General features: G+C 41.9%; 2 protein-coding genes across 5 annotated transcripts in view; one reads left to right on the top strand and one right to left on the bottom strand.

Moving 5' to 3' along the window:
- Nucleotides 1-5,350, top strand: part of smtnb (smoothelin b) — a 47,772-nt gene extending 42,422 nt beyond the window's left edge. For 2 of the 4 annotated variants that reach the window (XM_008289830.1, XM_008289827.1), the window contains 8 exons: nucleotides 513-692; nucleotides 952-1,014; nucleotides 1,105-1,177; nucleotides 1,274-1,450; nucleotides 1,543-1,669; nucleotides 1,838-1,989; nucleotides 3,453-3,632; nucleotides 4,663-4,750. In XM_008289830.1, coding sequence (XP_008288052.1) covers nucleotides 513-692; nucleotides 952-1,014; nucleotides 1,105-1,177; nucleotides 1,274-1,450; nucleotides 1,543-1,669; nucleotides 1,838-1,989; nucleotides 3,453-3,600 — 920 coding nt within the window. In that variant the 3' untranslated portion in view covers nucleotides 3,601-3,632; nucleotides 4,663-4,750. Of the gene's footprint in view, nucleotides 1-512; nucleotides 693-951; nucleotides 1,015-1,104; nucleotides 1,178-1,273; nucleotides 1,451-1,542; nucleotides 1,670-1,837; nucleotides 1,990-3,452; nucleotides 3,633-4,662 lie in introns of all 4 variants that reach the window. The other 2 variants (XM_008289828.1, XM_008289826.1) reach the window with 1 other exon arrangement.
- A 1,895-nt stretch (nucleotides 5,351-7,245) lies between these two features.
- Nucleotides 7,246-10,424, bottom strand: selenom (selenoprotein M). The gene is given in 5 exon segments (XM_008289825.1): nucleotides 7,246-8,040; nucleotides 9,109-9,187; nucleotides 9,284-9,318; nucleotides 9,522-9,557; nucleotides 10,316-10,424. Coding segments are annotated over 5 exon segments (477 nt in total). The 5' UTR covers nucleotides 10,412-10,424; the 3' UTR covers nucleotides 7,246-7,809.
- Between the last annotated feature and the right edge of the window lie 5,183 nt (nucleotides 10,425-15,607).

Here is a 15,607-nt window from a genome sequence, read left to right as displayed (position 1 = left end):
GCCATCGAGCAGGTTTAAGACTGTCCTGAGTGCTCTAAAGCTAAGGAAAATATCACATAGAACTAACAGTTTAGAAATAAGTGTCTCAGATTTACTCTGCACAGTATGTTTAAACACATGCTCCCATTCAGGTAAAATATGGAGGTAACAGTGCAGGTATCAGCATTTTGGGCATTGCTGGGTTTAGTTCAGGCTTCCACAGAGGACGATCAGGGTGCGTTTTCTCTTTTTGATGAATGATGTTTGTGCAGGACACGTAATCTGACAGCTTTGGCTTGGCTGTGAGCCTCCCACCTGCGTGTGTTTGTGTGTTCGGAGGAATTTTACGGTACCGTGGAAAGAATCCTGAAATGTATCGCCTCAAATCTGGAAGCCCTGTTTTAATCCATCTTTGTGGCAGTCAGATGAGCTGCTGTCAGCTTGTTTAGGACCTCTTATCCTCCTCCTTTTTTTCCACTGACATCATCTCTCTACCTTCCCCACCTCCTCCCCTCCCCTCTCCTCCACCCCAGACCAGAGAGAAAAGGAGCGCGAGACCCGTCTGCAGGAGCTCCGGCAGCAGAGAGAAGAGCGAACGCAGAAAGGTCGTGCTGGGGCCGGAGCCGGAGAGGTGGTGATGAGGAAGGTGGAGAAGTCGGCAGATGGCTCGACCCTCAGCCAAGTCACCAAGACAGACCGCTTCGCCCAGTCTGGTAGTTCCTTTCTTTTCCTTTGCCTTTCTTAGCCTTCTTTAAACTTTTCTTAAGCCTGTATTTAACCACTCAAGTCACCACAGAACAAATTTTTAGCAACGATACCGAAACACAAGACATTTTGGGGGTAAAAATTGGAAAGTAGGGCAAGAAAACACAATGAGTAATAAAAAGTAAACCCTAAAATGGATGAGAAGACTTGAAATTGACTCTGTCCAGTATTGTATAATTAATTTTAAGTGTGCTTGTGTGTGTTCAGATGATGGGAGCAGATCAACACGCAGCACTGTTGTCGAGGCCAGTTATGTGACGAAAACAGACAGTGAGTCAATATTTTGCTCTCTGGATTTCAGTTTTAATCTTTACAGTTTTATCCACAGCTTCAATTGCATGTGTTTGTTTATCATTTCAGGGGGCACAGTTCAGTCAAAATCATACAGCTACACCTCCTCCTCCTCCTCAAACACAAGCAAAAAAGTGGGCAGGTGGGTCGTGAGGCATCCACACAGTAACATTGCACTAAACTTTTAAATCCCTGCACTTTGACTTTAATTAAATTGCTGTAAATGTCACTGCTTCAGCGTGTTTGATCGCGAGGATGACACCTCGTCTCGGAGTGGCAGCAGTGGGTTGGCCGCTGTGGAGCGACGGCAGGCGGAGAGGCGTAAGGAGCTGATGAGGGCTCAGACGCTGCCAAAGACCTCTGCCATGCAGGCTCGCAAGGCCATGATAGAGAAGCTGGAGAAGGAAGGAGGCGGGTAAGGATAAACACTGAGGTAGTACGACCAAAGAAAGGAAAGGAGCACGTCAAAGCATGTAAATATTAACACAAAACTCACTTTTCTTTTAGCCCTGGAAATCAGGCAGTGGCTAAGGTAAACAAGGTTCAGCGCTCCACCAGCTTTGGTGTACCCAATGCAAACTCCATCAAGCAGATGCTGCTCGACTGGTGTCGCGCCAAGACCCGCTCATATGAGGTGAGCCAACTGGCCACAGCAGCCCTCCGTGTTTAGTGCTCACCTCTAATGTCAGCCAATAAGGCCGTCGCTGAACCTGAGCTGAGATATTCTGGGCTGACTTTGGGAGATTTTCCGTCGTTGATCTATCACTGCCTCTGTGTCTGCTCTGTTTGTCTTTTCTCTCAGCATGTGGACATTCAGAATTTTTCATCCAGCTGGAGCAACGGCATGGCATTTTGTGCCCTGGTGCACAATTTCTTCCCCGATGCCTTTGACTATGACTCGCTGAGCCCCAGCAACCGCAGGCAAAACTTTGAGGTGGCCTTCAGCGCTGCAGAGTGAGTAAACACAGAGGACGTGTTTGTCCTAACATGTGCACTAATCAGTCGGAGAAACCACATCAGCTGCGGTGAAACTTTGTTTTGGTGAGCCCGGCAGAGAACATGTGGAGAAACTTGTGGAAGATGCAACTGCTGCCTTGACTGTCCTCTGTGGTTTAAAGACATGTAGTCTGGGGGTGAAGACACAAAGCAAATCAAACAGTCCAAGTCGGGTTTATGCGCTGCCCTAGACCAAACAAACACATTTCCCGTTCTTTGCGTTGTACAGATTTTTCCATCCTTCTCTCGTTTCTCTGTAAGAGCAGTTCTATTCAGTGCCAGCGTCTGCTTGAGTCGGACCAGTATGTGGAAGCTCCTCGACTGATGCCCCATGGTTAACTTTCCCTGTCTCTCCCAGGTGTATCGAGCCCCCTCAAGGCTGAGTGAGCCCGTTACTACTCAAATAACTTCGCCTCTAAACCTCCGCTCTCCGTCTGTCCTCTACTCTGTGACGTCCTCCGTCCGCCCTAAACCAGAGACCCCTGAGCAAACCCTTCCCAAAAAACCAACAGGTTAAAAAATGGACGAGCTCTCGGATATTTTCTCTCTTTTTATATTTGCTCCGAATACCTCTCTTTTCTTCTTCCCTTTCTCATCTCTCTTGCATCACACCACTTGTGACGCCCCACCCACCCACCTGTGTGTTCACATGCTCCTCGTAGGATAATGACCGTACTCATGTTTCTAGCAGTGATTTATGCTCTCAGCACTGGACTGTCACCCAACCACAACCCCCTCGTCTTTCCACCTTTGTGTTGCACTTATCACTCACTTCCCCCAGAACCCTCCCAAGAGTTTGCTGTTATCTGGAGCACACACTCAGACACACACCATCCTGTGCACCAGTGTGTTTTTTTGTTAGAGTCACTATGTGGTTGTAGCTTTGTGTTTTTCTTATTAAGCAGAAGTTCTTGTTGTTTTTTTCGTCGTGTCTTGTTCGTACACTATTGAATAATTATACAGTCAAGAATTCCTCGTCTTAGCGCACAGAAAAAAACAACAACAAACAAAAAGGCCGAATGAGCATCACCTGACGCTCATTTGACATTTTGTTTTGTCTTATCTATGTATGTATGTTTGCCACAGACTTTATGTACTGTGATGTTCATGAAGCATGTCAACTCATGGATATATTTGTGAACACAGAGAATGTAATGTTATTGTTTCTTTTTGTGTTCTTTCTCTCTCCTGCTGTTTTTTTTTTTCTTTCACCCTGAATCTTTTTCACTGGCTGCTCACCGCTTTATCTGTGTTTTTCTCTTTCTTTCTTTCCCACACTTTGTCCACTATCTCTGTCATGTTCCTTCTGTCTCTCTTTTTTTTTTATCTGTCCTTCATTCTTGGTCTTTCCTGTCCTCTTCTCTCTCTCTGTTTGGGTCTTCCCTTCCTTCCTCTCCCCCCTCGGCCGGGCGTGGGTGCAGGAAACTAGTGGACTGTCCCCAGCTGTTGGATGTGGACGACATGGTGAAGATGCGCGAGCCGGATTGGAAGTGCGTGTACACGTACCTGCAGGAGTTCTACAGGGGTCTGGTGACGAAGGGCCTGGTTAAAACCAAAAATTCCTCCTAGAGTCACACCCCCCACCCAAAACTGAACCTATGGTGAGAGAGGAAACAAGCACACGGGGGAACCTCACTTTGGTTCTGACAGACTTATTGGGATGGAGAGAGTGTGTTTTAACTGCATGTTCCTACCAGCTGATTGGGTTTATGTCATTCTCGCGGGATCAGAAAACTCCTTTACGGGCTGCTTTTTTGGATATTTGAACCTTCATGTTAATCTGAAGCTCCTGAGGTCCAAAGTACCAAACATGGTATGTGAGTGTGTGTGTGTCCATGTGTGCATTTCTGCATAGCCAGACTATGGCTCAGGCAGAGAGCCAGGACCATCTGCAGCTCAACACTTTAAAAGGAACTGCTGCATCACAGTGTTTCAAACAGAAGAGTTAAGAAACAAAGCAGAGGTCGGAAAGGCTCTGCTGTCCGCTGACTTTTTATAAAGTGGAAGCTTACAGGTGTTTATGCACTTGGCTTTGAAATCTTTTTGGCGGTATAGTAACATTAAAATGCAGAATGACTGTTGTTTACAGTACTCTAAATCACAAAGGCATCTTATGATATTGACCTTTATTTTCTTATGTAAGAGATTTATCGTCGTTCTGTTTCTGGTACTCTTTGGAGGACACCTCAGAGGGTTCACAGTGTGTGGAGATAACGCCACCCTGTGGTCGCTCTCTGCATGGCTCACATGTGAGGTCTTTGTTCCTACAAAGTGTTTATTTAAACGCAGCGCAATAGTGAAGTTTATTTATATAGGGCTTTTAAAGAGTTTTCCATAGAGTGGTTCACAGAAAAGAAGAGATAAAAGAAGATTTAGAAAAGTATGAGTCGAGCACAGCCGCACCAAAGAAGGGCCGACGTGTACGTGCTTTAAACTAGCTTTGTTAACTGTTGCTTAACCAGTTCGCTTCGTGATCTTGAGAAAGCTCCTGTATGAATAATCATGACCGAACACGATGGTTCAGAAATCTGAGAGTATCCTGCTTAGTCAGCCTGTGGTTTTTCTCCTCTCCTGTCTGATCTCGTCCTCCTCTTTTACTCATGCACTTTGTCCCGTATGCCTCTTCCTCAGGACCCACGCCAACTGCATGCCTTTGCTGGAAGTGGAGGACATGATGATCATGGGTAATAAACCCGACTCCAAATGCGTCTTCACCTACGTACAGTCTCTGGTCAACCACCTGCGCAGATACGAGATGTCCATGGGTCGACCCTGTGACCTCTGACCTGTGTTCGGTGTGCGTTCAGGCTCCACGTGGCGTCAGTTCTCCTCTTTTCACAAGCTGGGTCGAATAGTTGCACATCTCTGATGGACAAAGTGGGGATTGTGTGTGTGTGTGTGTTTGTGTCAGTTTGCTTAGTATCTTTGTCGGCAGTGGTGACGTGTATCGATTATTTCAGTTCTCATCTGGACACTGTTAACACAAACTCTACCTTTCTCCAGAAAGAGAGCGCCAAAGTGTTTTAAAAGACCTTTAAAAGTTTCGAGTTTGTACTTTTTTAAAGTCCACTTTGTTATTTTCCACCTATAGTAGCTGTGTCACTTTTCTACCGTGGTGAACAGTTTAAAACATAAAAGGAGCTTTTTTTTTTATATAGCATTTTCCCTTTCAAAGTATTTGTACCTACATTTTTATCTTCTACACTTTTGTAATTACTGTAATATGCTGGCACTTCTTTTGGTGTTTCCATCCATCCATCCATTGTCTATATACCACTTAATCCTCACGAGGGTCGCGTTGGGGCCTGGAGCCTATCCCAGCCAACTTAAGGCGAAGGCAGGAGACACCCTGGACAGGTCGCCAGTCCATCGCAGGGCTACACTTAGAGACAGACAACCAAGCACACTCACATTCACACCTCCAGACAAGTTAGAAGGTGATTCCACTGAAAGAGAAAAATACACCCGTCCACATGACGCCATATTTTGGTTTTTATGTCGGTACTTTTTCATTTTGAACCGAACTCTGGTTGCTTGGAGTATTTTCATTAAGTTATTATTATTTTCATGCTGATGTAATCAGTTGACATATTACTTTTTAATACATGAGCACAGGGAGGTTTTCTCTTCATTATTCAAGTGGATTTATTACTGTTGCAGTCAAGTGCTGAGTAATGTCACCTCTCTGAACTCCACAGAGCTACTGAGAACATGTTGGAGGTTTTATGGTCCTTGATGATCATATCATCAGAAAAGTTTTTAACAGCAAAAACAATTGCAGTTAAACAAGTTTTTTGTGTTGGTACAAAAAGTCTGATGTCGTTCCGCTGATTGGTATCATTATCTGATGTACTGTAGGCCTCACCGCACCGACGTCGCCCTGCCAAACACTCACACACAGCTCCTCTAGAGGACTCCTTATTTATGCTTGAGTAGACTTTTTTTTTTTTTTTTTTTTTTAAATATATCTTTTTTTTTTGCTAGTGTGTACATTATGCTTTTACAAGTTTTGTTTAAAGTAATTTGATAAGCTCAAGCTACCACAATGTTTTCTGAAACCAATTGGGGTCGCTTTTTGTTTGAAAGCCGGCTTTCAGTAATCATGACTGATAACTGCCAATTGTATATTTAACGGCATGAAGCTCAGAAAAAAGTTTTAATGAAGATTTTTATTCCTTTGTTCCTTTTGAGAAGATGTCTAAAATTTTGATTTTGATGAAACTTATTTCTTAAAGCTCTGTTTTAGTAGATTTGAGAAATGATTTGAGATATTACTTAACTGCTGCCAACTGAAAAACAAAACCTTCCACGAAGCAGTGAGTGTTGTATATAAGAGCTTAAACACGTTATAATTTCATGTTTCTGTGCACCACAGTTAAATGTGAATTAACAATTAAACCAATTTAAGAAACCAATGTGTTGGAGGGGGCGATTATTGCTTTGAATCATTTCCTGAAGCACATTTTCATTCTTTATAACGGGAGTGTAATCATCAGTCAGACACTGAAGGGGAGGCCAGGTTTATTGGAGCTGCCAAAAGTTCACCAACTCCAGTCCTGTAATGTAATGTAATGACGATTATCTTAAAAAAAGAAACATCTCTGAAAATCAGTCCTGCTTCTTTTCCTCTGTCTGTCTCACATGTAGCCCATGTTGCTTTTGGTTTCCCATCGCTTCTTCGCCTCAAGGTAAAAACAGCTCCTAAATACTCATTGATAAAAAAAAAAAGAAACCTCATACCTATAATCAAAGTAGACAAAATGAACCTAATCACCCTATGAAGTTACTGCATAGTGCATAAAAAAATTTATTGAATTTCCCTTCTGGGATAAATAAAGTGTTTTTCATTTCATAAAAGCACACATCACTCCCCATTTAAAGAAGTTCTTATCACTTCTGCTGCAGGTGTTGCTTAAAGTCAAATTAAAAGAATCAGTCATACAAGAATCTGTGGGCAGCAAATAGGACATCTGTAGGTTGATTAATGTTTCTGCAAAATCCATTTCAGATCAATCACATTAACTGTATTTTGACAAGTATTTAAATATGTGATGTAATAGATACCTGTCTTTATGCACGTGTGGTTCTACTTCAGGATATCAAGTGTTAACTGCACTCGCATTCATACCTAAATGCAATTTAAAGTCTGCAGTCGGCCAATTTTACATGTTAGACTGTAAAAGAGAACAGATTTGACACAGCGAGGGCCAGAGGTGAGTTTGTGTTTTCACATATTTTATTACTTTATTCTTTTACAACCCTTCACTTAAGTCTTCTTGTGTGCATCAATCCAACCCACTAGAACATGCAGCATCAACCTCAGGCCAGTCAGACGATTTTCAGCCTGAGGCTTCATTCAGTTTCACAGTAGGTAGGAAGCAATGATAGACACACAAAAGAACTCAAACGATGCAAAGATCCTGAAGACGGCTGACACATGATTGACAAAAACAACAAAGTAAAACACACACGCATCCAGTCTCTGTGTGGAGAGTAGAAAAGCACTCACAAAGCGGCCTGCTGGATTTATTATGCTGCCAAAAAAACAAGAGAAACTAGTGGCATGAAAAATATTTTATGTGCAAATTCAGACTGTGGACTTTTTTTTTTTTTAAAGGCCTTCTGCTGATGGTGAGATTTTCTCCTTCCCCAAGAGCTGATCCAGGATCTGCTGGCCTTACTCTGAAATTACAAACATCTCTGTCATCGGCTGCAGTAACCAGCGGGTCGTGGAGCAGCTATGGGGATAGCGTTCCTACTTTTGTCCACTCTTACAGGTTATAGGTCAGTGTGCTTGACTTCTGCGTCGGGCTCTGAGGAGGCGTTCTCTGTAACTACGGAGGAAGTGGAGGATTTGTATGGAGGCTCATCTTTGAACGGGCTGTCTTTGGCAGGCGAGAAGCGAAACTCCTCCGGCACCTCGTCCTCCGGCTGAGCCTTCTTGTAGAAACCCAGTTTCCCCAGCAGCTCGTTAATCTCAGAGCGGGTCATGTCAGACAGAGCAATCCGCTGGGAAGGAAGCGCACGTGTTAATGGATAAATTAACAGTGAATACATTTACTGACTGCCGCATTTAAAATGGCACTAACATGAAATATTGTTGGTGCAATATGTTTTATGAAAACTGAGATGATGGGTTTAAAATGACACACATAAAGAATGTGCAGTTTGTCTTCTTAACAAAGCAGTTTGATATGAAAAAGGTTGATCATTGTGATAAAGACTCATCCCCCAACTCTGCAGATGCTTTAGCTCAGAGCATTTTATATGTCTTTTGGGAGATTGTTGTGGTTTTCCAGCCTGCAGATTTCCTGTTTTGGTTCAGCCTCACTGCTGATACTAACATTGAAACAGACAATTATTGTTAGTGAAGAAGCTCTTGTATAAAAAAAAGACAAAGGTTGCAACTATAGAGTACTATAGAGCCAGATATTTCCCTCAGGAGACCAAAACAGAACTAATATTACAACTCCAAATGAATGCTTCATTTGGTCCATGTCAGCTGAACAGATACACCAGCAAATATTTGCTGCAACATTTGCCATAATCTCCTTTAAAGGGTGGTGTCAGGTGTGGGGAGGATTCTGCAATATGACAAAGCAGACGTTGCTTTAAAATGATGCTCAAAAGTGTGCAGGAATGGAGAACTGACTGGTTTTCAAAGACCTGATTCTGTACCTTAACATACGACACATGATATATTTTACATAATACTGTGATGTTTACAATATTTGAATCAATCAGGTACATTTGCATAATTACTAATATTGTAGGATCCTAACTGTATTATTGTAACTTAATAAGTACATTTGTTATGCTAATCTTGTTTCTCTACTGAAAAGCACTTTGGTTTAGGTATCCGGCGTTTCTGTTGTCTATTAAAACACTGGTTTAAAAAATGTTATTATATGGTATGATGCAACATACTTTATTGTCCCCTGAAGGAGATATTTCTTGAGCGACCATTTCTGCATTTAACATGTGTTTTATGTACAGCAACATATAGACCACACTAATTTTCTTCTGCACTGTAGAAGCATTAAATACAATTAAACAAATGCAGCAAACAAGACTTACATCCAGCTCTTCGTAGTAGTGGTTCAGGAGGACAAGCTCAGGGTCGGCTCCAGGAATGTGCTTCATCACCAGGTTATGGCTGAAGTGGTGAAAGTCAAAGAGAAAACAGCGTCCAATTTATGAACAGACATGTTTAAGAAAAAGCAAATGGCAGTGTACTCGAGTCAAAGGATACTAGAGAGGAATATCCTGGACCACAAAGGCTTTGACCTGCAGACAGAAGTGGGGATTAATGTTTTTTTTTTTCACTTGGAGGCCGGTTTCAGTGACAGATCTGTCAGGGATTATGCGAAACCGTAGACATAAAATGTTTCCCAGAGAGTAAACACTTTTAGGAAGGGATTAGGCTTCAGTGTGCCTCTGACACTGGCTCTCAGTGTGCTGTCTGTTTTACTCCTAACCCGGTAACTTACCTCTCTGAGCCTGTTCAGCTGTCATCCACCGCATGTCTGGAACGAGATGAGACATGAGATGCAGGAGGAGGTTACAAGCAGCTCTCGTGTTTAGTGACATTACTTAAGACTAGAAATAAGATGACTTAACAGCTCTTTTTGCAACTCTAATGTTGTTTTCCTACACGCAGCAGCTTCTTTCTGCAGTTTTTTGGTCAGGATCCGTGTTCAGTAACACTTCAGTGGACCTCTTGGTCATGTTCTGGTATCACTTTTGCTCAGATTTATTCAGGCCTGAAGGGAAGGATGGCTCACCTGGTTTTGCAGATATCTGAGCCTCAGGTATTAGGTGTGGCTGCCACAACAATAGCAACAGATAAAGCTTTTCCTCAGTGATGCTGGCAAAGTTGGGTGATTGGGTGACACCCTGTGGGAAAACTGCACAGTTCCTCACAAAAAAGAGGGGTAGGATTTCAGAAGCTTTTGTGCAGGACCTCCTGTTACACACCCTGAGTCTGCCCTCAAACTAAAACTGATCACCAAGCCACTTTACAGCAGATTTTATGGCTACTGCAACAGCAAAACGGCAGTCTTTGTGCTTGCTGAGGTGCTCTACTGTAAACGCGTCCATTCATCTTACTACCGCTCCGTCCTGCTCTCCTACAAGACTCCCTCACGCATGCGCCCAACATGGCCATTTGGGAAAAGAAGCGCACCGATTCACACGTTTAAACAAATCTGATCCCCGAAAATCGGCCCAGGATTACTGCACATACGCTTTAATTCAGCCCCATTGCGAGGCAGCTTTACTGTACCTCCACCCTCGCTTTGGCCAGCCCGTCCAGCTTCTTCAGATCCACATCATAGGCCGAGGCGCAGTGGAGGAAACCGGCCAACACGATCAGCCACATTTTTCTGTCTGTCCTGCAGTGGAGGAAACCGGCCAACACGATCAGCCACATTTTTCTGTCTGTCCTGGTTCAGATCGAGGACCAGGACGAGCTCCCGTAGCCGGACCTGCAGATGTTTGAAGGTAACTGAGAGGAGGAGGAGGAGGAGGAGGAGGAGGAGAGATGATGAGCAGCTATGTCACGTCCGGACCTCTTTGCCACGTCAAATGTTTCTCCCAGAGGAGAGAGGAGGCGCGGAGAGGGCGCTCATTGGTTATCCGCTGCTTCCCCATCAAGATAAAAGTTAATCCTACAGATCCCATAAGCAAACTGTGGTTAATCCTCCGTAATGTTAGCAGATCTCCTCATAAAACTGCAATAAAGCCGAGATAATGCCTGCTTATTCTTTTGGAGCAAGGTGACAGGTGGTTTCAGGTCGACTTACACCGTCAGTGTGGAAATAAACCCGCACACTGTACATCAAATCACATCAAGGTTACTTAAATAGCGCATTTTGAAACAAACTGAGTTGAAAAAAAAATACTGTACATGTTATAAGACAGTCAAGAATAAAAATATGTGCAGAATAAAGACTTGTAAAACCAGTTAGTCAATTAAAATGACATAAAGTATATAAAATAAGATAATAAAGTGTAAAAAATAATATAAAACACTAAAAACATGACAGCAACTTGTAAGATCAGTTACTCGAATAAAATCAACATAGAATACAATGCTAATAAGTGCAACTAAAACCCTTTAAAAACCTGTATGTCTCAGGATTTTTTCTAAGAATGTCAATGGAGGAGGAGCGTTTGAATGAAAGAGCAACAATATTCTAGAGTTTTGGAGCTGCTGGTGCAAAGACCTGATATCTCACTGGCCTTGACCATGAAACAAAAAACAAGCAGTTGTTGTGAGAATCTAAGAGGCCTTGACATGAAGTCGTTCTGAAATATACCCAGGTGCCAACCCTTGTATTGCTTTTTAAACAAATAAAAATGATTCAGTATTTAAGAGGTAGGCAGTGGATGGGTGCTACTACAGGTGTAATGCTTTTCATTTTTTAGTCTCAGTTAGGAGTCTTGCAGAGTCATTCTTCAGATGAAACAGTGAGGACCGGCCATTACCCAGGTACACAGAGATACACTAATCTAGCCTTGAGGAAATGAGTTTGATAATATTCCACAGTTGAAAGCAGAACCCTTCACCACAGACTTACTGTGATTCTTACATTTAAGAGTTCCAGGACAAGACACAAGATTCCTGGCATGGACATGTAGGTTGGTCTAAGTATCCTAGAGTGGCTGCTGATGGTTCATTGTTTTATTGTGAGGCCCAAAACAATCACTTCTGTCTTTTTGTCATTTAGCTGAGGACAGTTTTTGTCCATCCAGTACTTCACCTCCTGGAGGCAGGTTAAGATGGACGTGATGGAGGTGAAACTAGAGGTAGGCATGTTTGTGTATCATCAGCGTAACAATGGAAGAATGTTTTATGTTTGTAAAATATGGAGATTAAAAGGAGCAGCTACAAAGAGAAAATAGGCCCTAAGATGGAACCTTAACACTCACAGTTGCTGGGTCTAAGTGCACCAAAATGTTATGTTTGGAGAAAATCCTTTGTAAGTTTCTGAGACGCTGTGGCGTGACAGTGTTGTTCGGCCTTTCCCTTCCTTCTCTCTCTGATGTTGAGCTGTTTTTTTTTTTTTTTTACAAATCTATTTGCTGACTTTATGAAAGCCCAAAAAAAGAAGTGCAGCTGCCTTCTGCTGAAGCTCTTAGGATTACTATGACCTGGATGACTAAGAATCTACACAGACGTAGCTACTTTAATTAAGATATGCATAAATTACTGCATGATTACAAGTCTCTACATGTAGTGGAGAAAGTGGTGAAATGATCTTGTGGGTAATAAGACGCTCTTTGTTTCTTGCTAAGTGAAGACTACAAAGTACATCATGTGATCTCGAGCCACACGAAATATTTGTGAAAGTGGATTTTTGCGTCACTATCCTTGAGGCGATTGTTGAAGCCAACATTGTTGGAGAAACACTGAAACACGTGGACTATGAAGTTTCATTTTCCATATATTTGTCTAGATATTACAGCTCAGTTCAACTGGAAACGTTAGATCTGAATAACATTTGATCAGTTGCAGAGGAACAGAAGATGGAGGAACACCGAAAGGATATAATGAGGGGAGCAGGGTACAGCGACGGCTGGTTGTGACACAAACACTGACCTATATACTGCACAAAAACCTGTGTTGTTGTCAGCGTGATTCACAGCAGTGCAGAAGAGAAAGGCAAAGAGCACTGCTGATCTATGCTAGAAGAGGCCAACCGAAAGGATAAAAACAGACAAAAATCTACCCCAAGACGCTCAAGTCTGCAACTGGGCCAGACAATGACACAGTTTTTTTGATGGTGTTCTTATGCAGTCGTGTGCAATCCACTTTCTCTATTGTGCAGACGAATAATATAGGCTGTGCACCCATTTCATGTTACATAGCAATGTTGGGAACACTATACTGTTTGTTTTGATAAATTATTACATTAGGAAAAACATGATTAGTACTTGATACACACAATGTTACATCGCCATAGATATCTATCCATCCATTATCTATACACCACTTTATCCTCTGTAGGGTCGCGGGGGGCTGGAGCCTGTCGCAGATGATGCAGAGCGAAGGTGCATCCTGGACAGCTCACCAGCCTATCACAGGATACAGTAGAGATGCTATAAGTGCATTTCTCTCATGTGGAGATAAAAATATGTCCAGAATGTGCAACAATAATTTTTAAATCACTTCTACAAACCACCAGTAGCTTCAGGCAAACATGTAGCTCATCACATTAACTGCAGTGCACCGCTTTTCTCTGACAAGCTTTAGCCCTAAAGGTCACACACACACACACATACACACACACTTGGGCGGGTACAGTTTTTGACTCATTAATTTTGTAAATGCCACAGACATTTAAGAGGTCACAGAGACTGATGAGGTTCCCTCAGGTGTTGCCACAGCAACATCTTATTGCATGCGTTGGCAAGAAGTAGAGGTGCTTTAGCCTCCTACAAATTAATAAGAGTTTTAATTGTTTTACGGCATCAGGTACATCAGTTCCAAGTCTGTAGTGTGATATGTTTATGTGTCATAAATGTAATTATGTTAGTATGAGTCATGGATAACTTTGCACAAAAGTGCATTGTTGTGCATTGTCGCTACTCCATTGCTTTGCAAATTGAACTGTGCACTGAGGGGCATCCATGTTACTATATTATTTTGTAATTAAAACTCCATCTATGTTACTGTGTTAGAAATTACAAGCCTACAAAGTCTGAATTTCCAAAATGAAAATGTATTGTGCATTGTAATTTTATTGCCATTACTTGTAAATTGACACTGTTGTTGAAATCGTACTGTCACTAACTATAGGATTACTGATTGTATTCTACAACGTGTCAGAAGTATTGGTTGTCATGATTGGTGTTTCAGCGCCATATTTTAAAGAGGTAATCCAAATGTATTCAAGTAATCCTTGACAATGCAACTATAATCTAAATGCACCTTTTTGAAAATGTAATCCACATTACATGTAATCGGTTACTACCTAATATGAGCTTAATCTAAATCTTTCATTGGGCTGTCCTATCGTTGTGGTGACATTGCAATCAATAATAAAAGTAATTCACTGAATTTTAAGTTCTTCTAATGCTGGGAATGCATGAAGATTCTTGTGTTCACTCTTGTAACCAACAGCAGAACATTTGGTGGGCTTTGCTCATGGCTAAGATATTTAAGAGTTAGCAGAAGCAGCTTTTAAAAAAACAAAAACAAAAAATAACAACCGTGTTGGCTGAGAGGCAGCTGCTCATTTTGAATGGCTCACCTCAAAAGCACCAGGAAGTGAGGAGGCTGGATTACACATTAAGTTTTAATTAGTCAACTATTGCTTCATGGTGAAATGTAGAACTGAGGTCAATTACTTACTAGCTCGTAAAGCTGAGAGGCTATCTAGCTGTGGGGGAGTTTGAGGAATGGCAGAAGTAAACGTCCTCATATCTTAACAGCGTTAACTTTACATCTTCAGGTTTATAACAACCACAAACTACAATGAAAATGAATTTTAGCTTCATAGGATCCTTTAAAGTAAAATGTAGTTACATAAATGTAGTGTACATTATTTAATATCCTCCACCACCATTTTGATGCTGGGGTGTTGCGATCTGCCATTTCCATGGTCATTGTTTAGTTCCAGGGCGATGCATTGCAGAATGCAGTCATGAGAATCAGGTTTCATGATTTTCTTTGCAGCTGCTTTTTGGTATTTTGAACTGTAAACTGAAAGCCATGCTCTTTGGACACGTGAGACTTTCATTAATTTTCTGTAAAATGGCACACTAGTTCCATTCACACTACAGCCTGCAATGGTCAGAGTTTAAGGCCCATTATTATGATTAAGTCGTATATCCCAGTTGTATGTATACTGCGCAAAACAGTGCACACTTTGAGAGGGCAGCTTTAGTACATACTGAAAGTAAAAAGAAAAATATGCTTTATCTGTGATCTCAGCAGCTCAAGCTTTTCTACACTTGTGCGAATCACCGTAACCTATTTGGTGTAACTGTGGAGAAGATTCTGGGTCAGATTGGCCAGAAAAGAATGCTGGCTTGCACACTGGAAAATCTGATATAGTAGGACATAATGCTATTTTTGACCTACTATGTTTGACATACTAAATCTCTATATACTGGGGTAGTGTGGATATTGGAATGCACCGACAGAGAGGTTTCTTCCTGAAGGGGGCGTGGTCAGCTCAAGCTCAGCTGCATTTAAAGCTACAGACACTAAAGCCAGTTGCTAAGAAAGTCATGGTGAAATGAACGATCTTTACCATATACTGAGCTAAAAGGAAAGAAAAAAAGAAAACGAAGAACACACTCTGGGGACGTGAGACTTTCATAAATTTGCTGTAAAGGAGATTTAGACTGTGTCTGAAATCACTCACTATATCCTACATAGAGCACGATTTAGGGTGTTTGCCATTTTGTAGGGCTGTCCGAATGTTAAGTTACAAATGCTACACCCTATATAGTGCACTCAAAATATCCCACAATGCACCGTGAAAAGTAGTGTACAGCCGATGGTCCCTAACCAAGTAATATGGACCAAAACTTGTTATTAAAATGTAAGCAATTTCTCGTTTAT

The sequence above is a fragment of the Stegastes partitus genome, unplaced genomic scaffold, assembly GCF_000690725.1.
Source record: "Stegastes partitus isolate 25-593 unplaced genomic scaffold, Stegastes_partitus-1.0.2 Scaffold639, whole genome shotgun sequence".
In the NCBI taxonomy this organism is placed as follows: domain Eukaryota; kingdom Metazoa; phylum Chordata; class Actinopteri; family Pomacentridae; genus Stegastes; species Stegastes partitus.
This window is presented reverse-complemented; position numbering and strand designations above follow the sequence as displayed.